This window comes from Meriones unguiculatus, assembly GCF_030254825.1.
Source record: "Meriones unguiculatus strain TT.TT164.6M chromosome X unlocalized genomic scaffold, Bangor_MerUng_6.1 ChrX_unordered_Scaffold_30, whole genome shotgun sequence".
In the NCBI taxonomy this organism is placed as follows: Eukaryota; Metazoa; Chordata; class Mammalia; order Rodentia; family Muridae; genus Meriones; species Meriones unguiculatus.
In genome coordinates this window covers 14,759,085-14,781,594 of record NW_026843706.1, presented here as the reverse complement: position 1 = coordinate 14,781,594, position 22,510 = coordinate 14,759,085, and the positions used below count along the sequence as shown (strand labels likewise).

Below are 22,510 nucleotides of genomic sequence, written 5' to 3'. Positions count from 1 at the left end.
CACTGTAAACACAGAAGTCTCTAGTGAAGCCAGGATGGCATGATGATTACTAGCCACCGGATGCTGGACTTTCAGCCTGCCTTACACGAGGGTTTCTATTAATGTGTGCAGGCTTGTACTGTGAACCTGTTATCTGGAATGAGTATCTCTGTGTTGCCTGGCTTATGGAGATACTAGTTCACTTTGAAATAGTTCCAGAGTAAAGAAGCACTCAATATCTGAGGAATAAGAGCACTCACTAATAAATGGCATTAATGAGAAGCCACTGTAAAATGGTCTATTCAGTACCACTCCTTTTAATATTCTGTGTGTTCAGTATTTTCAGAATCTTTATACTGTAATATTGCTTCAAAATGACAAGAGTTTTAATAAAATGTATTTGCTAGAACCATTGAAAACACATGGTTCTAGCTTTTATTGAGGGCTCAAAAATAAAGAGAAAGGCAGAGCCTTTTGAAGGCCCCCAAGGTGACATTTTCAACCGTAGCTTAAATGGGTGTCATTCATTTTTCTTTATTCTCTCATTATGTTTATGACCATTTGGAAGTTCTAATTTCCTTATTTACTGGTTTCTAGTAAATTTATTTCTTTTTGGCAGATCTCAGAGGGGCAAGGACAATCATTTGCTTAGAAGGTATGAACTCAGGATTGGGCAGTCTAGAAGCCATAGTGAATATGGGCAAGCTGTTTGCCTCTATGTCTCAGTTTTTGTATCTAATAAATTAAAAAAAATAACAAATGGTTAGTGGGAGGGCTGAGTTATTCCTCTACAATTAGTGCTTCAAAAAGTGTTGTACACATTTCATCCAAGTAAAGTTAGCTGTTGTTGACTTGGTACTGTACAGGAACCCCTTTCTGTTAGGCTATGTTTTGTTGTTTTGATAGAGGACCTCACTATGTATTCCAGTCTGGCTTCAAACTCAGGACAGTCTTTGTGCTTCAGCATCTTGGGATTGCATATGTGTGCCACCACACCTAGCTTTGAACACTTTCTGTGAAGAATGAGAATAGCAATGTTTTAATAAACCATTGGAAACCCAGTAAGGTCAATTTTCTAGACCTTAATAGATCTCTCTGCTTCTCATTGTTGATTCGGGCCTTTAATTGTTAATGGCAGTGGCAGTCTGCAGGTCTTGAAGTACTGAATTCCCTTTGCCATGAGGTGTGAAGGATGGCTTGGAGTCATATCTGGCTTATCACCACAAAAGTTAGGAGGAGCCTTCCAACTCCAACGCTTTGTCATTAAAAGATGATCTTTCATTGGGAATGCGTGCAGTACTTTTTTTCTACACCTAACACCACAGCAGTCTCATTCCTTATAAGAATGTGGAAGCATCTCTGTAGAGAATTGAAACTATACACAAGTGCTTTTTTGGTGTTTCTGGCAGAGGACTAATGTATGGTCTGTTGTTCCTATAAGGTAGTGGGAAACTCCTTGCTTTTGGATTCTAGACACAGGTTGAAGTCTCAGTTTCATTTAACTGTGTAACTCTGGACAAGTTCTATTAACCTTGTTGATGGTGGTTCTTCTCTTTGGAAGATGGAGGTAAAAAAACCTGTCTTGCCAAACTTTCAAAGACCAAGGCGACTCAGATGTGCATTAGAACCCATTATAAATTATGCAGCATTATTATTGTAATAAAGTGTTACATAAGCCATTGCTATTTGGAGAACTGCTGTAGGAGGGCACTTTGCATTCCTGTTCTTGGCTGTCCCCTGCCCTGGACCTGCTGGTGTGGCCACTGCCTCAACTTCCACTTTTGTCATAACGGAAGCATGTAGCATTTTATTCTGATACTCTGATGGACCAAGAACATCAGTATCCCTTTTGAATTTCCACTCCATTCATTCCTAAAACACTAGCACTGTGTAGCCAATAATTAAATATCAGTATCTAGGTAACTCCTGTGTCATGGACTTTAATTCATCTCCAATCCAAGTGTTGTTGGCAACAAGGCTTTTCTTTTCCCATATTTAGACCAGGCCTTGGTTGCTCAGTAGGACTAGAATGGATGCTCATAGTTCCATGTGAGGATAAAAAGCTGTCATGATCTGGTGAAGAGATGGGATTGTTCTACAGATGACTGTCACCCTCTTTATCTGAAAATGACAGGCCCTATTTGTAATTAACAGGGTCTGAGTTCCCTTTACACAAGACTTGGATTTGCTTTTCACTGTCTCAAGATGACTCTACAAGGAACTTTGCTACATCTTGTTTTGCTTTGCTACATCTTTTGTTTTGGTTTCTTGGCTGGACTTGGCAGGTAACTCCTGCATGTTGTAATTTTTTTTTTCATCTAAGAAGGAGGTATAAGATGGTTTATGCAATGTGTATGAAACTTAACCTGGCCCAGAGTGCATAGTAGGCATTTTGTAAACATTTTTGGCTTGAATCAGAGGAGTGGCAACTTAGAATTGTTTGAGAATATTGGTTTGAATCATTCTGCTGTTTGGTACATATAATGTGCTTTACCTGTTAAGAAGTAGAGTCTATGCCTAGCCCTGCTGCCCAGATTCTGATAGTGGATCAATAGAAAAGTCTTAATGTAATGTGGGGAGAGATTTCATGCATTGCTTTGCCATCCTTTCTTCCCAGCTTCTTGATTTTTGGACTTTGTCATGAGTATAGGTTCATTTTTGCTTTGTTTGAAAATATGTTTGAGATAGGAAAGGGATAAAGAAAGTTTAAAAGTAATAATTAAAAATAACAGTAAAATTAATTTGTTTGTAAGACATTCAGCTCTCATCCCACTGTACAAAACTTGACAACATACAGTGGTACCCTTTCTTTAACATGTGATAATGGTTAGATTTTGATGTCACATCCTTAAACTTTTGGTGAGACGGAAGCACTTTGTTTCCTGAGCCTCTTCATGAATACACTGCTACATCAGTCATCCCTTCCTGTTTGTGGGTGTGACTGGAACATAGGTGAGTTATAACGACATTCCTAGCATTGGGTGGCTGTGCTTTAAATTCCCTTTGTTGACCTTTAAATTTTTTTATGGCCCTGAGATTGCTTAGGTGGGGATTTAGAAGAAAAGGAACTTCATTTCAGTGTTGCCAAGAAGTGAGCCCAGCTGTTTTACTCAGCTAAAGATTGATGATATATGGCAGTGACCCCTGTAACTCATAGTGTACCTCCTACTTAGTGCTGTTCAAGGGTAACAACCTGCAGATGTTTGCTTTTGACTCCAGGGAGACCTCAGGAGAGTAGGCCCTTCACAGGTGGCTGTGTGACTAGCAGCAATCATGTAATTTAGGTTTCCTGGTTCTGAGATGCTCCTTGTTCAGGACAGTGTTTGGAGATGTGAGAAAGCATGTGTCCCACCCTCTGTCAAAGAGGCTTGTTGGAAATGTCCTCTGCCTCTGGGCCTCTTGTAATAAGATAGTCTGCTGGCTTTTTAATGAGAAGATGATGGCTTCTTGTTTTTCAGTCTTTCAGTTAATATCAAATGTGAAGTGGAGGCTGAGTCTAACCCTGCCTGTTCCTTTCTTCCTGTTATCAACTCCAATCATTTCTCCAGAGATTCCCATCAGTTCTGTGTCATCAAACAATTTCTCTTTGTTGACAAAGATTGTCTGAATGACCTTAGCCCTCAGCAGCTGCTCCTAAGAGCTTTTAACTGATGCAGAATCTGTATTTTCAGGTATAAATGAAAGACTGAGATGGCTGGTAGAATACCTGGTCACACACTGGCTCCCCAAGCCTTTGAAACAATACTAACCAATATGGTGCTAGAATGAAAAAGTAAACAGGCAAAAGAAATTTTAGCATATGATTTTGTAACCGATTATATGTAAATACTCATTTTTACATATAATTACAATAATAATGAAGCATCGCCCTTTTTTATGCTAGACTTGGAAATCACTTGTGTATTTTGCTTGTAGGACATCTTCATTTCAACTAGCCACATGGTGTATGTTGAAGAGTTGTTTGTGCTAGTTGTTACGGTGTGGAACAGTAGGGCATTGAGAGGTACCTTTTGGCTTTGATTTGCTGTTGATTTCATCAGGTTGGCTTTCAGTGCCCAACCAGCTGCCTCTGTACTAACTTACATTAGTTAGGCTTAATCTTTGCCAAGCCTTTAGCCCATTGCTTTTACATAATGTCAACTTTGAGGGTGAAATTATTAATATAAGTGCCAAGTTTCTTTCTGAAAGGTTAGGTCAACAGCCAGCTTTTAGGCAGCAGCATCGGGTTCTTAACCAGGGTCTTGTGATTTCAGGGTTTACAACTGTGGAATTCACCTGACTATCACTTTGTATCACTGTTATGAAGCCAATGTTGGACATAGGTGTGGTGGCACACACCAGCAATCTCAGCCCTTGGGTTAAAGCAGGAGTTCAGGCTAGCTTGGGCTTTATAGTGAGGTCCTGTTTCCAATAAATACATCAAGGAAGGAAGGAAGAGATGGGGTGGGAGCAGGCAGATAAAACAAACTTGTGGAACACATACTTTTTTGAGGTGTGTGTGTGAAAGGATCTTTTCTCTGGCCTTTCCCAGAGGCTACCACCTCCATAAATAGAAATGCCCTCACCTTAGGAATACTACAGCCTGGTGGTTTACTAGGCTGGCTACTCATTAGAACCACCTGGGACAGTTTAAATACCTGCTGTCTGAGCCCCACCCACAGACCTCCAGGTTTTATTAATCTGGGCTGAGACCTGCATGAGCATTTTTTAAAAGTCCTCTGTGGTTGATTATGCAGCTCCACTGAGAGCACTTACTTTAGGATCTATCATTTCTCCAACTCTATTGTCAGGAGTCACCAGGACTTCCAGGGCCAGCCCAGATTCTGCCTCAGCAGGTGTTGGATGAGACAAAGAATACAATGTAGTCTTCTCATTTCCAGGTTGCTGCTATGCAGGTTGTACCTTATTAGCCAGTAGCACGAAAACGACCTGAGGGTTTTTTTGCAGCAGTGCATGTTCTCTTGCTCTGATCCTGGAGCTTCTGATTCAGCAGGTCTAGGCCAGAGCCCAGGGTTCAGGTTTGAGAAGTTGTATTGTTTACAACATTTCATCATCAAGGATTGAGTTTATCTTCGGTTTCCTGCAGATGTGCTGCTAACACCCATTCTGGGGGTTATAAACAAAAGTTGAATTTTAGCCAGTCCCCTTTGTGTCTTGGTAATGATACACTCACACAGTCCTCTTTGAATTTGTTGATGTGGTAGGCTATTTTAAGAGATTTTCTAGTTAAACTGCAGCGTTAGCTGATTCGTGCAGTTGGGACAGACCCAATGTGCATACACACTTGCTTACTGCTACATTTGATTGGTAGTATTTTAGTGACTACATTTGTCACTGAACTGTGGCTTTAGTTTTTGTCTAGTTTAGTGCCGTGATTGACAATGCTAGCCTTATAAAGTGAGTTGGGATGTTCCCTTTCTCTCATGCTGGAAGTCTCTGTAAGGTTGGCACTCATCACTTCCTTGAATGTTAATAGAACTCTCAGGGCCTAGAAGGTTTTCAGTTCTCTCTATCTGACTATTTACCTATCTTCCCCTTCCGTTTTATGTCATCATCTCAATTAGGCCAAGTAGGCCTCAAGGTCATTATGTAGCAGAGTCTGGTCTTCTTTTTATCATCCTGCCTCTACATTCGAAGTGCTGGGATGACAGGTGTATGCCACCACAGTCAGCTTTGCCTTTTTATTGGTTAGTTTTTCAGTTGTGATAGGACCAACCTGATGATATGAAATTTCTGTTTTTTCAAGTATTTTTATTAAGTTTTGAATGGCTGAAATTGCAAATTATTTTAAGATCAAATCATAGCAAGTTACATTCCAAAATCTCATGCTTCCATTCTTATTTCTGGACAGATATGTCTCTGCTTCCTCTACCACAGTCAGCCTTCTGAGTTCTGTTGCAAGCTTGAGCAACCATGAACAGATATAGATCTTATCTGCCTCCCAGTTTCTTACACATTATGTAGACTTTTGCTTTTTCCACTTAAGATCTAGTCCAGAAATAACTCTTTTTCTCTATTTTGTCCTCTCTTTGTATTTAGCCCATTGTTTGGGTGTTTCAAAACATAGTAATTTCATTATTATTATGTTCTAGCATATTATAATTTCTGTGCTCATCTGTGAGGTTTCTGAAAGTACATTTTTAAAATGTGAAAATACAGTTGCCAGCAATTTTCAGTACTGATTTCTAACTTCACAACCATAGAATGCAGGGTGAATGACAATAGCTCTTTGACACAGGTCTGGCCTTGGTGATTGGCTGCTTTGTTGTGCTCTTTATACTCATCTATGTTGTATATGTCAATCAGCAACTCCTACTTTTTATTACTGAGAAGTATTTCATAGTTCACTGATAAATAATCATTTGAGTTATTCAGTTTGGGTCTGAAATACAACCAAATCATTGTAACTTTGTGTGGGCTCATGTTTTCATTTGCTTTGTGGCAACACAGTGCTTTGGATAGACATTGTTGGTTTTTCTACACAAACAGGTTTTGATTTTTTGTGGTTTTATTTTATTTTATTTTACTTTTGAGACAGGTATCACTGGTTGGCGTGGGACTCACTTTGTAGATAAAGTGGATTTGAACTCACAGAGATCTGTCCATCTCTGCTGAGGGTAGTATTACAAATAGTTTTATTTCCTCCTTCCATGTTATACTTGCCATTTTTCTTGCCTATTGAACTTTGTTAGAATTTCTAGCAATTCTAACTGTGTGTAGTTATTCTCATTGCTTTGAAGCTTTCCATTTTTCACCACTTTTGTATCAGCTGTAAGGTTCCAGAGGTAGCATTCCCACTTTGCTGGACACTTTTCAAAATCATGATTTATTGTTGATTATGTTTGTAGATGCCATGTTTCAGATATGGTCTAAGAAAATAATAAGGATTGCCTAATTGACTCTATTACAACACTCATGTCCATTCCTCAGCTATCACTTCCCAACTTTTATTCTTAGTAAATTTTATTATTAATAGTCTTAATAAATTTACATCTGGAACCTGAGAGTTCTTTTTATCTGAGAAGCAGCCCTTAGTTCTTGTTCAAAGAGCATGCAAGTTCTCAGATCCAATAGGTATCTTTATTTTTGAATTGGAATGTTTTCATCCTGTCATTTCCATTTTGCTAATAGTGATTTTAGTTCCTCTTCATCTTCTTCCCTTTATTAATTTCTTGCTTTTTCCTTGATTTTTTTTTTAACATCCAGGAGATCTTCTCTTCCAGTGAGGTTAAGGTCTGGAAATGTTCAGCCCTTTACTTTGTTCTGTGGCAAGGATGGATGGTGACTTGCATTCATGCCTGGAATAATAGGTAACTGCTCAAATAGGAAGTGACTGCTGTCCATACTCTCTGGGTCACTGTAAGCCATTCTCTTTGTAAGTTTATAGATCTTAATTAAGTCAGTCTCTGGGGATTGCGTTTGGACAGTCTTTTAGTGTGGCAAGCTGCCTGTTGGGCAAGTGACTACTCCCGCTTCTGCTTTTTGCTAGCCTCCAAGACCAGCTACTTAAGATGAATCAGGCCCAGCATTTTCAACAGTTAAGAAATGCCAAACTGCATTTCCTGTGACTCTTGTACAGGAGTGTTGCGAAGCACCTGTTGGCACTTTTGTGCCTGTTCTGGAACTATTCATTGGAACTAACTTCATAAACTAGGGTACATTAAAAAAATATTGCCAGTGATGTCTGTGTTCAAGTGGGAATTTAGCATTTGGCTCTAGGGAATAACTACCATGAGGTACATGTATTAGACAGAGTGGGCACTGGTTTTGTGGGAGCATTGTTTTTGTTTGTTTGTTTGTTTGTTTGTTTAAAATAGCATCTTGTGTAGCTTTAACCTCTGAAGACAATTTTGTTTTGAGCCAGGATCTCACCATATAACCTTATCTGGCCTGGGAATTGCTAGGTAGACAAGGCTGACCTGGAAATCAGCTATCCTCCTCTAAAAGCAACTTGAAAAGACTTTTTTTTTTTCAGGACAGGGCTTCTCTGTGTAGCTTTGGCTGTCCTGGAAGTCACTATGTAGATCAGGCTAGCCTCAAACTCACAAAGATCTGCATGCCTCTACCTCCGTGAGTGCTGGGATTACAGGCGTGCACCACTTCACCTGGCTCAAAAGACAATTAACAACAACAAAAAATACTTGAGACAGAAACAACAGTGCTGGAATGACTGTACATCATTGAAAAATAATTCACTTATCTGCATATGCTCTGAGCCTTTTTAACAGAGCCTCACCACTTCATAGATGCACCTTATAGGGTATTCGTTCTGTTTACTTATGTCCACTAGTAAAACAATATTCTTGTTTAATAAAGACTATTACAATACAAAGTAATACCGTAGCAGACAAATGAGGGGTATATTTTGAGTGCCTCAGAGACATAGATTTGGTGGAGGGAATCTCCATTTCTTTACTCCCCTATAAAGTGAAGATTAGGCTTCTTTCTGGCTGTAACATTTTTGCAATTTTTTGTATGGGTGGAGTCCCCTTCTAATACTTTGTTATTGCCTGCTCAAGCAGAAAACATTATATCCTTATTTTAATTTGATCATCTGTTGATTAAGAGGGCTAGGATGTCTCAGTATGACTCCTCCAGTCTTTTGTGGAGAAGTTGTTCTTGTTGTTCACTTTTGTCAGTGTCATAAAGTAACCAGTATTACTTGACAAATGAGGTTATTGGTGGAAATTAAATGACTTAAAATGGCTGATAGGGTGGCAGTCAGTAAATGAAAACTTTGATGATTGTCCATAAGCAGATGAGTAGCTTTTGCTTTATAATGCATGACCTTTGTTATTATCTTTATTCCCATATGTTCACATTTTCTCATATACCTACTTTGCTGCCATCCAACACATATTTGCCCACTGTCTGCCAATTAACTTCTTGAAGACCTATCTCAATATTTTTGTTGTTGTTATTGGAAGGATATCTTACCTGTGTGAATGTTTTGCCTGCATGCATGACTGAGTGCCACTAATGTGCCTAGTGCCCACAGAGGCCAGAAGAGGGCATCAGATACCCTGAAACTTCAGTTACAGATGTTTGTGAGCCATCATGTGAGAGCCCAGAATCAAATACACACACGTGCATACACACACACACCAGATAGCCATCTCTCTAGCCTCTAAAGTTATTTCTGAGTCTCCCACTGTGGTACCTGGTATATATCTGTTGGCTTCTTTTAAACCCTTTGGAAACAATATTATGTAATTACATATGCTAAATAAAGAATGTCTCAAAAGTAATGACTCTGATTTCACTTCATTATCTTAAGTGTCCATATCAATATTTTAGTGCTAGTTAATTTTATAACTGTTCGTGGAATGCTAGCAGTTGGGAGATCTAAGGGATTCTGACTGTAACCATATGCTGACATGATCATTTTGTAAATAGTTAAATTCTACAGGTGATGTCCTGCCTGTGTGGTATGCTCTCTCCAAAGAAATCTTAACCATTAGCACTTCAGAATGTGACCCTACATGTAAATAGTTCCATTAGAGATATATATAAAGATGAAGATAGATTAGAAGGGAAGCCTCTTCATCTAGCAAGAAGGGTGACATTACACGAGAACACTGTAACCAAGCAGAGATACTCAGGTAGAAGGTCATAATTGAAATGATGATTCCGCAAGTCAATGAATGCCAAGGACTGTAGTCACCACCTGTTGCTAACTAGATGCTTCAAGGACTCATGTCTTAGCTGACAACCTCAGAACTGGGAGAGAATCCCTAGCTGTTAGTCATTCATTTTGTGGTACTTTGTTATAGCAGCCCTAGAAAAGGAATAAATTGTCTGAATGCTTGGACTAGTGTTGACAAGCCAGAGAGTATGGTTAATTTAAAGTTGTAGGTTTGTCTACATTTTCATGTTCTTTCTCAATATAATTGCTTTTTAAACAAATTTGTTGCTAGATCAGAAGAAGTATAGGAAAACCTGGCTCCAAAATGCCATTGCAATTCTTACACGTGTGCCAGGTGGAGGAGAATTTAAGAATTTAAGAATGCTTAGAAGAGCATTATTCATAGTAGTGAAACGTAGAAGCCAATCACATGTCTGTGGAGAGAATGCCTCTTATTATTCAGCATCAGAAATAATGAAAGCAATTATGTTTTTTTTTCCCATATGAAATTGAGAATTGTTCTTTCAAGTTCTGTAAAGAATTATGTTGGTATTTTGATGGGAATTGCATTGAATCTGTAGATTGCTTTTGGCAGGGTGGCCGTTTTCACTATGTTAATACTACTGATCCATGAGCATGAGAGATCTTTCCATCTTCTGAAATCGTCTTCAATTTCTTTCTTCAGAGACTTGAAGTTTTTTTTTTTTTTTCAAATAGGTCTTTCACTTGCTTGGTTAGAGTCACACCAAGGTTATTTGTGGCTATTGTGAAAGGAGTAGTTTCCCTAATTTCTTTCTCAGCCCTTTTGTGTTTCAGGTACAGAGGGCTACTATTTTTTTTTTTTTTTTTTTTTAGTTAATTTTGTATCCAGCCACACTGCTGAACTGGTTGAATTTTTGGGGTCACACATGGATACTATCATCTCATCTGTGAATAGTGATACTTTGATTTCTTCTTTTCTGATTTGCATACCCTTGATCTCCTTTAGTTGTCTTATTGCTCCTGTACATCAATAGCTCATCTGGAGGTATCTCCATCCCTGATATCAAGCTGTACTATAGAGCAATAGTAATAAAAACTGCATGGTACTGGCATAGAAGCAGAATGGTGGATCAATGGAATCAAATCAAAGACCCAGAAATAAACCCACACACCTAAGGATACTTGATTTTTGACAGAGAAGCCAAAACCATACAATGGAAAAAACATAGCATCTTCAACAAATGGTGTTGGTCTAACTGGATATCTACTTGTAGAAAAATACAAATAGATCCATATTTATTGCCCTGCACAAAACTAAAGTCCAAGTGGATCAAAGACCTCAACATAAAACCAGACACACTAAATCTGTTAGAAGAAAAAGTGGGGAAGAACCTTGAACTCATTGGCACAGGAAACAACTTCCTGAACAGAACACCAACAGCACAGTCTCTAAGATCAACAATCAATAAATGGGACCTCATGAAACTGAAAAGATTCTGTAAATCAAAGGACACTGTCATCACAACAAAATGACAGCCTACAGACTGGGAAAGGATCTTCACCAACCCTACATCTGACAGAGGGTTAATATGCAGAATATATACAGAACTCAAGAAATTAGAAAGCAACAAATCAAGTAATCCAATTAAAAATGGGGTACAGAGCTAAACAGAGAATTCTCAATAGAGGAATATCTAATGGCAGAGAAACACTTAAGGAAATGCTTAATGTCCTTAGTCATAAAGGAAATGCAAATCAAAACAACCCTGAGATTTCACCTTACACCCATCAGAATGGCTAAGATCAAAAACTCAAGTGATAACACATGCTGGAGAGTTTGTTGAGAGAGGGGAACCCTACTCATTGCTGGTGTGAATGTAAACTTGTACAACCACTTTGGAAATCAGTCTGGTGCTTTGTCAGGTATAGTGCTACCTCAAGGTCCACCTATACCACTCCTAAGCATATATCCAAAATATGTTCAAGTATATACAGCAAGGATTGTTGCTCAGCCATGTTCGTAGCAGCTTTATTTGTAATAGCCAGAAGCTGGAAACAACCCAGATGTCCCTCAACTGAGAAATGGATACAGAAATATTGTACATTTACACAACGGAATACTACTCAGCAATTAAAAACAAAGAAATCATGAAATTTGCAGGCAAATGGTGGAAACTAGAAAAGATCATCCTGAGTGAGGTATCCCAGAAGCAGAAAGGCACACATAGTATATACTCACTTATAAGTGGATTAAACATATAATATAGGATAAACATGCTAAAAATATATACAGTTAAAGAAGATAAGCAAGAAGGCGGATCCTGGGTCAATCCTCATTCAAAAAGGCAAAAGGGACAGATATCAGAAGAGGGAGAAAACAGGGAACAGGGCAGGAGCCTACCACAGAGGGTCTGTAAAAGACTTTACCCTGCAGGGTATCAAAGCAGATGCTGAGACTCATCAAACTTTGGGCAGAGTGCAGGGAATCTTATGAACAAAGGGGGAGATGAAAGACCTGGAGGGGACAGGAGCTCCACAAAGAGAGCAACAGAACCAAAACTTATGGGCACAGGGGTCTTTTCTGAGACTGATGAATCAACCAAGGACCATGCATGAAGATAATCTAGAACCCCTGCCTAGATGTAGCCCGTGGCAGCTCAGTCTTCAAATGGGCTTCCTAGTAAGGGGCTGTCTTTGCCTTGAACTCAGTGGCTGGTTCTTTCAGCACCTCCTGCAGAGCAGGGAGCTGCCTTACCTTGCCACAGAAGAAGACAATGTAGCCAGTCCTGATGAGATCTGATAGGCTAGGGTCATATGGAAAGGGGGGAAGACCTCCCAGATCAGTGGAGTGGGGGGGCATGGGAGGAGATGAGAGAGAGAAGGTGGGATTTGGAGGGCATGAGGGAGAGGGTTACAGCTGGGATAAATTGTAATAAATTGCAATAAGTGAATAAATTGTAATAAGGAAAAAAATGAATTAAAAAAATAAAAGAAAGTGCTTTGGAAAAAAATAAGTCTTATACTCAGTTTTCCTGAATAACTTCTGTGAATAAATTTTCTCAAAAGTATTAAAAACAGTGGACATATTTTAATATTAAATAAATGAGCAAAGCACAGAGAGACATGTATCTGTGTTTCTGAAGCTCACAGCAACCTGTGTGAGAAAAACAAAGAGCAGTAGATTATGGACTTACTATATTTCTACAAAAGCGCAAAAACATATTAAAATCAGCACAGTCTTTGCCAGTATATGCATATTTATGAGATGATAAAGCTATGCAAGGCAACTAAAAACATACATATTCATCCTAATGCTGATGTCCAAAGTCATGGAGAAATTAAAAGGCAATGTTCTTTAATGTGTGTGGTATGCTCAAAGTGTGCTTGTAAAGGAAAAAAAAAACAGCCCTTGCCTTTAGGAAGGAAGATCTAGAAATGTGACAGAAGGAGGAGACCCAAGAGATCATTGCAGGGTCCAGTACAAGTGTGCAATATGAAATACCAGGAACACATGTGATATATAACAAAGCAAAGTGTGCAGGTGTATGACAAGAGCCTGAGCAAAGCTCTTGATTCTACCTTTAAGTAAAAGCAGCCGTGCAACTGGTTTCAATTTCAGGTTCCACTTGAGGTCCTTTCCTCTCATTTGTTTCTATAAATTGCACACGTGGTCTTAAGGACCTTGCTGTCCTCCCTCCCTGCACCACTAATTGTGGTTGGAAGACTATGCCATTACTACCCAATCCCTGGGCTTTTCTCTTGGGGTCCCTTAGCCTGCAGCTGAGAAGGTTCACTGAATGTAATTAAATGTAACATAAATGTCACTCTCCATTACTGTAATAGTTATAGCTCTTGTTTTTACTACTTAGCAACTGCCATTTGAACTTTTAGCTCAAAAAAATGTATCCTTTTACTTATAAATTTAATATGTAATTTTTAAGAATAGTTCTCACTGCAGAAAATAATTCGACTTTGTTTTGTTGTGGAGCAGATTAGCCAAGTTTGTGAGTATTGGAATTGGCAGGTAGATGAGAACTTGATCTTGCTCCTATTTTAAAACTTTGTTTACTCTCAAGTATTTGACTGTTACAAGATCCATTGGTGATTCTAATGGTCTGCTTTAAATGTTTGCTCTATCACTATGCTGCCATTGTTCATTAAAAAAAAAAAACCTTATAGTTGTTGACTTTTTTTGTACTTTATTTGCCATATCAGTTTCAGTGTATGATATCTAAAGTTACCCTGTTCTATGGCTTACAACTTATGCCACTAAAGCCACTATCCTGAAGATATGTTATTTGTCATGAGAAATCTACCCAAAGTCCATCACTAGCTTCTGGAAAAAAAAAATGATTCAGACTGCCTTTCAGCTGTCTGAATTGATTTCAGCCAAAGAACTTTGCAACATTTAAAGCTATAAAAGTAGATGCATCCTAGAGCTGAATTCTTATAAATGATAAGAATGACTTTCAAAGTGAAAAATTACTTAGCATTTTATACTTTCTAAAGCCCTCATCAAACCAGATAACTTTTAGTTCTGAGATTTTCAGTAAACCAAATAAATTATCTCAGACATATTAGTTATCTCACAAATATGTGTATTTGGACAGTTAGCCACTTGCTGAGATTAGATTATCATGAGATCCATCATCTTCACAAGAGCAGCTGTGACTACTCAACATTGGGCTCAGTGGTTATTGACATTCCTTTAGTGAAAGGTGTGGAGACAGTCATTGGACCCTCACCTGATCACAACCATTTTCTTCTGTACCTCTCAGCTAGCTGTACACAAATGGATCCCTGGCCAGATTGGAGGGGGTTGCTAGAGCATAGAGAATAGAAGGTGAATTGAAGGGGTGACTTCATCCATGCAGCTGTAAGCAAGCCTAATCCACAAGTTGGATTTTTATTGAATTGTACTTTGGTTTGTTGTTGATGCTCTGAAAAGACTGGGTAGACATTTTTTTTTTTTCTTTTTAGTCTTTCCAGGGAAAGAATTTTCCCCTCCATACCTAGTTTGAAGAATGAATTAAGAGTTTATGGAAAGCCTCTACTTGGAAGAGGGAACTGGTATATTTCATCATTTGTGATGGTATCATTTTTATATCCTCTTCACCTTCAGTTATGACAAGTGGTTTCATGCCTGTTTTACAGTGGACTTCACTCCATGCAATATTGCAAGACTACTATTACTAAGTGACAGAAATGGGATTGCAAACTCATTCTTGAGTATAGAATCCTCCTTTTTTTTAGTTTTTTCTTTATTAATTATACTTTATTCACTTTGTATCCCTCCTGCGGTTCCCTCCCTCCTCCCATCCCAATACCTCCCTTCCTCCACCCTCTGCATGCATGCCCCTCCCCAAGTCCACTGATAGGGGAGGACTTCTTTTCCTTCCTTCTGATCCTAGTCAATTAGGTCTCATCAGGAGTGGCTGCAGTGTCTTCTGTGGCCTGGTAATGCTGCTTCCCCCTCCGGGGAGGTAATTAAAGAGCAGGCCAATCAGTTCATGTCTGAGACAGTCCCTGTTCCTATTACAATGGAACCCACTTGGATAGTGGACTGCCATGGGCTACATCTGTGCAGGGGTCTTAGGTTATCTCCATGCATAGTCCTTGGCTGGAGTATGAGTCTCAGGAAAGACCCCTGTGCTCAGATTTTTTGGTTCTGTTGCTCTCCTTGTGGAGTTCCTGTCCTCTCCAGATCTTATTGTTTCCCACTTTTTTCCTAAGATACCCTGCACTCTGCCCAAAGGTTGCCCATAAGTCTCAGCATCTACATTGATAGTCTCCAGGGCAGAGCTTTTCAGAGGTCCTCTGTGTCAGGCTCCTGACTTGTTCCCTCTTTTCTCCTTCTTCTGATGTCCAGCCTCTTTGCCCTACTGGATAGGAATTGAGCATTTTAGCAACAGTCCTCCCTCTTAATTAGTTTCTTTAGGTGTACAGATTTTAGTAGGTTTATCCTATATTATATGTCTATATGAGTGAGTATATACTGTTTGCATCTTTCTGCTTCTGGGATATCTCACTCAGGATGGTCTTTTCCAGATCCCACCATTTACCTGCAAATCTCACGATTTCCTTGTTTTTTATTGCTGAGTAATATTCCATTGTGTAGATATACCACAATTTGTGCATCCATTCCTCCACTGAGGGGTATCTGGGCTGCTACAAACATGGTTGAGCAAATGTCCTTATTGTGTACTTGAGAATCTTTTGGATATATGCCTAGGAGTGGTATAGCTGGATCTTGAGGAAGCACTATTCCTAGTTGTCTGAGAAAGCGCCAGATTGATTTCCAGAGTGGTTGTACAAGTTAACATTCCCACCAGCAGTGGAGGAGGGTTCCCCTTTATCCACAACCTCTCCAGCATGTGTTGTCTCTTGAGTTTTTTGTCTTAGCCATTCTGATGGCTGTAATGTGAAATCTTAGGGTCGTTTTGATTTGCATTTCCCTGATGGCTAATGAGGTTGAGCGTTTCTTTAAGTGTTTCTCTGCTATTTGAAATTCCTCTTCAGAGAATTCTCTCTTTAGCCCTGTACCCCATTTTTTAATTGGATTACTTGATTTTTTTGCTGTTTAATTTCTTTAGTTCTTTATATATACTGGATATTAGCCCTCTGTCATATACACCAACAGCACAGGCTCTAAGAGCAACAATCAATAAATGGGACCTCATAAAACTGAAAAGCTTCTGTAAAGTAAAGGACACTGTCCTCAGAACAAAACGACAGCCTACAGATTGGGAAAGGATCTTCACCAATCCTATATCTGAATCCTCCTTTTCAACCGTGGTGTCACACCATGTCAAAGCCACACATAGTGGCATCTTTGACAAACTGAAAGGTAGAGTTAATAATTTATTTTGTAGTTTAAAAGGACATGGTTGTTATTTGCTTTGGCTGAGGAAAGTTCATTTGGGAAGAATTTAATAGTTTAAAGCAGGAGGGAGCAGCCTGTTTCTGTAAATGAAGTTGTATCAAAATGTGTTGTTCTTGCATCACTGTTTTGTTGCTACATTGCCAAGTTGAGTAGTTGCAACAGAGATTTTTGGCTCACATACTATCTGTCCTTTTACAGGAACAGTTTGCTATCCCTGGTCAAAGGAAAATGGATAAAAGTGAAACAAACTCATACTATTTCTTACCATAGATTATTTTCATATGGGTTGAGGTAGCCCTTCTCTCAAGTATGTGAATGTAGATTATAAATTGATAGTTGCAACGGGCTCAAAATGCCTGGAATGTTGAACACTTCTTTTGTGTCCAACTAGTAGTTTTGTTGAAGACATTATAAAATCTGTTTTTATTTTCTTGTCTTCTAAGTGGCCCCATGGTCAAAATACTTTTCACCTTAGAAGTGTGAATAGTTGGATTTCTTGTAAACTGTGCATTTATTAGCAGATAAAGAATGGTGAATGGTCCTCATTTGGCTTGATGCTTCCTAGGAGTTCAAAAGAAAAGTTCACTAATAAACCCTTTCATTCCCTTTTAGACTAGAGTTAAGGCAGTATGTTGGTATTTCAGAAAGGGGGACTGACTAGAGGAAGGGAGGAAACCAGCAGAGGGAGGGAGGAGGGTGGGGTCAGGGAACAGATGAGAATGAAGTGTATAATGACACACGTGAAGATGCCATGATGAAACTCATTGCTTTGTATGCTGATCTAAAACAATGATATAGAGATACTTCAATGCCTGTTGTACAAGTGTGAATTCAATCCCCTAAACCCATGTTAAAAATAGGGGTGTCGTAGCATATATTGTAATATCAGTACCACATGGTTGTAAGCTATCTCATGTGGGTGCTGGGACCAGAACCCGACTCCTTTGCAAGAGCAGCTAGTGCTCCTAACCACTATACCATCTCTCCTGCTACCCACCTACCACAAGATTTTTTTTCTTAAATAAAAAGGATGACAATTTTATTGCTTGAGGCTTTGGGAAAAATGCTTTGTAAACCAAGTGAGTAGCTGTTTCTATAAATGTCCCCTGGGTATTTGGTCTGTTTAGGGCATCTTTCACAATGCCACATTGCTTTCTGTTGCAGTCATTGTGGGTAAGTACAGTTTTAGTTATTACCATTCAGTATTCAGTAGCCAAGCATTGTCCATGTAATATCTTGCTTTCTCCCTGGTATTTCTAAGGCAAGAGCTGATTTGTAGAATTAATTGTGTGGACCACAGTGAATAATTAGCCTTTCATGGTTAAAATGCTGATAATTATTAACAGATATATAAAGTAGTTCTTCTCTTGAATTAACTCATTTTGTCCAACAGTGATAAAGTAGCAGTACGAGCTCAGAGAAACTGGATAATCTGGCCAAGGTCAGAGAGTTCCTCACTTGCAGAGTTGCACTGGAATGGCACCAGCTCCATAATCTAGCTCCCAATGTTTCTGCAGACTGGGGATCAGCCACCACATTTGACACAAAGGCTCACTGATGATATTTTAAAGCCAGGCTTACTGTGGAACTGACTGTTATCATCAAGGAGGCCCTTGAATTTCTGAGGATTGTATTTGATCCAACTTTTAACAGTAACAGTGTCTGGTATAACTCCCAAAGAGACGTCTTTAGATATAAAGACCATGTTACATGCTACTATGTATATGAAGGACCCGGAGTAGGCAGATCCATAGAGATAGAAAGCAATCTATCTGGCTGCGGAAGGGCTTCAGCATTGGGACTGCAGAGCAATGGCTGATGGGCATGAGGCTTCTCTTTGAAATAATGGAAATGTTTAGAAATTATGATGAGTTTCACAATTTGAAATCAATTCTTTGAGGTTTATTTTTTTGGTGTGCCTCTGGGGATTGAACCCAGATCCTTGAGAATTCTGGGTTACACACTACCATTGGTTTGATGAGACTGTGTGTGTGTGTGTGTGTGTGTGTGTGTGTGTGTGTGTGTGTTTTCAGTCTGATGTAGCTCAGACTGGCCTTGAATCCTCCTGCCTCCACCAAGTGCTGAGATTACAAGGATGTACTACAACCTTTGACTTTGTTTTTTTTTTTTTTTTTCCTTCATAGTTTGTGAATGAACACTGTAAAGGCAGGCAGTGTGACAGTGAGTGGACTATATTGCCTTGTATTTTAAATATCTTTATTGACTTAACAATAGTAACTTTAGTTTGAAAATACTTATCTATTAGGTATTCAAGTATCTTATTACTAAGTCCTAATTTTTTATGTTGCTGAAGAACCTCCCCTGTCCCCTTCTATAATTTTACTTATTCAGAAGAATAATTTCAGGGCAGGTATATCTGATCTGCCCTTTCTAATTTATCTAATTTATTCTGCTATAATATCTAAGAACAATATTTTGTAGTGCATAAACATAAGGTAATAGAAGTTTTGTAAAGCACAATGTAAGATTTTGTCCAATTTTAATTCACTTTGGCAGTTACCCACTGTTTGTTTTTAAAAGTTAAACTTTAATTCCTTTCTAATTAGTCTACTACCCAATTTACTTTTTCTCTTTTTTCTCTCTTGGCACTTTTCCCCCCTTATCTTCCCCTTCTTTTTTTTCCCCCCTTTCTACTTCAGGTTCTCCAGCCTAGTCTCAAACCACTGGACTAAAATGGCCCTTCTACCTCTGCCTCCGTAGTTGCCGGGAGTATGGCATGTGCCATCGGTCTGGGTTAATAGTTCATCTTTAAGCTTCAATGATAGTTCCTAGTTCCAGTGTCATGGGATTTGGTAAATCAGTATTGAAGTAAGCACCATCATAATGTCTTATGATAGTGTGCATTTTCCATACAGTCAGTCATTCACTCACTAGAATGTTAATGCTCTTGTATGCTAGGATACAACAATGAGCCAAATGGATACAAGCTTTGCCCTTATCAAGCTGACCTCTTGTGGGAGCAGCCTGACAGTCTTAATTGTACATTTCCACCTCTTCATCTTGATGTTTTTCTTTCTGACTTTTAGTTTACTTCTTTCAGGCCTTTCTTAAGGATCATGACCCACACTGTAAAGATGCACTAGAATGAGTTGTTATGCTTCATGCTGTGCTTTGTCAGGGAAATGTAGTGCTCATTTTTAAACTGTATTTTATTTGGGATGTTTAGGCCTCTACTTCCCTACTCACCTCCCAACCCTATGTAGGAGAGAGAAGGTTAATGGGAGAGGGGGCCAGACTCCTTGCTTCTCCCAGCTATTTAGGGTTTTCTTGAGGCTGTACTAACCTTCATCAACAGCAGACACAGCAAGTAGTCTCCTCCAAGCCACTGCACTGAAACCTTCTCTCTGTCTATTTGCTCCAACCACCACTCTGTCTCTGGTCTTGCCAAACTGTCACTAACCACACACCACTACCACAAGCCACACTTTCTTTTTCTGGGCTCTTGTATTTATATCCTCAGAGGCCTAGACTATGCCCCTCTCTAGGCTATACACTTTAGGCAGGCCATTACCAGTTGGAAAAGACCATGACCCACATGAGACAGTTAACAGGTGTGGGCAAACTAAAGCCCAAACTAAAATACTACACTTGGGGATTAAAACAACACATATTTACATGACATAAATGAGTTTTTAAAGAAACCAAAACTTCCATTATAGGGAATGCCTGTTCGTGTGTGTGTGTTTATGTTTATGTTTATGTTTATGTTTATGAGGAGATGCTATTCCTCCAGGATAGTCTACCTTGTATTTTGAAGCATGGTGTCTCACTGGTCTAGAGCTCACAAACTAAGCTAGGCTGGCTGGCTAGGAAGTGGGATTTATAATCATATACCATACATGGCTTTTTTAAAAAAAAATGTGGGTTCTGATGACTTCAAGGCAAGCATTTTGTTGCGTGAGGTATCTCTCTAGCCCCATGACTGTTCTTTTAATGGAATGAGTCCAGAAGATTCCATTGATATCCACAGTCACCTTGAATTAGATATGGCTTACCTGCTAGTGATTTCATCCCTGTCTATCCTTAATGTTGATTAGTAAAATAACTGAAACATTTCTTATTTTTCTCTCATTGCTAACATCTTTAGGAGTCTAAATACTTACATTTGAATTGTTTTGTTCAGCCATTGAGATGGCCCAGCAGATAAAGGCACTTGCTTTGCAAGTCAGGTGACTTGAGTTTAATTCCTGGAACTTAGGTAAAGGTGGAAGGAGAGAACTGACTGCACAGAATTGTCCTCAGATTTCCACACATGCACTACAGCATTTATGCCCACACATACACATTTTGTACACAAACAACCATAAATATTTTTTTAAAAAAAGTTTTATGTTTTATTTGAATATGATACTTTTGTCTACTGTTGAATTGAGGAATATTTATTTGCCAGAAATTCACACTTTCACTAGAAAAGTGAATTATTCATAGATAATTTATACAAATTTGATTTCAGTCAGATCTATTTCACATTAAACTCCCTAATATGGAGAAAATAATTCTGCTTGGATGCTTGTAAATTATCTTAAAAATTAAGTGGTGTAGAAATTTCATGCTTGTCATACATTGGTAAACATTAAAGTTTTTTTTGTTTGCTTTCTTTTTTTTTAGATGGCAACTTGAACACTATGAGTAAAATTTCCTAAAATAAGCATGATATATTTTGAGCTAAATATCTTTTAATATTTAGCTCCTGTTTCCTCTTCATTTTATTTTTGCAATTTTTGAGACACAGTCTTTGTACTTAGTGATCCTCCTACTTCAGCCTCCTGTGTGCTAGATTAGAAATATGTGCTCCCACACATCAACCTCAAGAGTCATTATCATTAGCTGTGTATCTGCTGTAGTAGTCTCTTAATATTTAGATAAAACTTTTGAAATGTATCCAATGCCTCTAGTCTCTTTGTACCAAACCTAAAATAAAGACTAAAATAAAGACAGCATTGAACTCCTTTCTTCCTTGGACATTTACTGTCTGTGTTCTGGCTAGCTCTCTATTTTTTATTCTATTGGACCTACAAAGTTAAGTACTGTTTGTTCTCTTGAAATATTTAACTCTTTAATGTCACATTTTTGAAATGCAATGCAAGTTCAGTTAATAGAGGACTTTGTCTTCATTGGTAGTTTCCAGGATGGCTTCTGCATCAAAATCTAAGTATAATTCACACCCCCTGGAGAATGAATCCATTAACATGGTAAGTTGAATTTTTATATCTATCTGTATCTCTACATTTCTCTCTCCATATTTGCATTAGACAGTCATTTGGGTCATATTGAATCATGAATTTCATTATGCTATATGTGTTCATATAGCATAAAGAAATGGAGACATGGAGTTTTAATTATCATCTCACCTTGTTCTGGAAGAGATTTAAATAAACTATGTGTTAAGTGATTTTTGCTTTTGTAAGTGCTTTCCTGAAGCCTTATTCATAACTTATTGTCAGACCTCACATTGAGGTATGAAACAATCCTCTGTCTCAGACAATTCTCTGAAGGAGTTACTGGAAGGTCAGGACTACTAAGCAGGCTACTACACTTCCAAAATACAGTATTCTTTTCAAGCTATGATGATAAGACATACAAAACCCAAACATATACAACTTGAACATAAAATGCTTCAAAGTATCCATGGTAAATTGTTCCATTAGAATGAGATGGTTTTTGTAACATAAATTGAAAGGGAGGGATGAATTCAAAGTAAGTTTTACTTATAGCACTTTGAGGCTTTACTGTGATCTACCAAAAAGGTTATACTACCACATAGTGTATAAAAATGCTCGATCAGAAAGGTGGGTGACTTTTTATTTTTATTTCCTGATTACTGACAACATTGACCTTTTATTTCTTTTTAAAGCTACATTATTGCCCATTCCTGTTGATTTTGTGAAGTAACCATTCGTGTTTTTTGCCTGTTTGCCTGGGGAGGGGAGTGGAAAGATTCTTTTCTTAATGGTTTGTCAGTATTCTTCATTATGTAATAATTAACCTTTTATAATGTACAAATCACTTCGCTTTATTTC

The 22,510-nt window shown here is 38.5% G+C and overlaps 1 protein-coding gene across 6 annotated transcripts in view; it reads left to right on the top strand.

Annotated features, from left to right (window-relative positions):
• Mtm1 (myotubularin 1) overlaps positions 1-22,510 on the top strand; it is a 106,782-nt gene that overhangs the window by 2,537 nt on the left and 81,735 nt on the right. For all 6 annotated transcript variants that reach the window (XM_060376658.1, XM_060376656.1, XM_060376654.1 and 3 more), the window contains exon 2: positions 21,612-21,682. In XM_060376658.1, coding sequence (XP_060232641.1) covers positions 21,620-21,682 — 63 coding nt within the window. In that variant the 5' untranslated portion in view covers positions 21,612-21,619. The remainder of the gene's footprint in view (positions 1-21,611; positions 21,683-22,510) is intronic.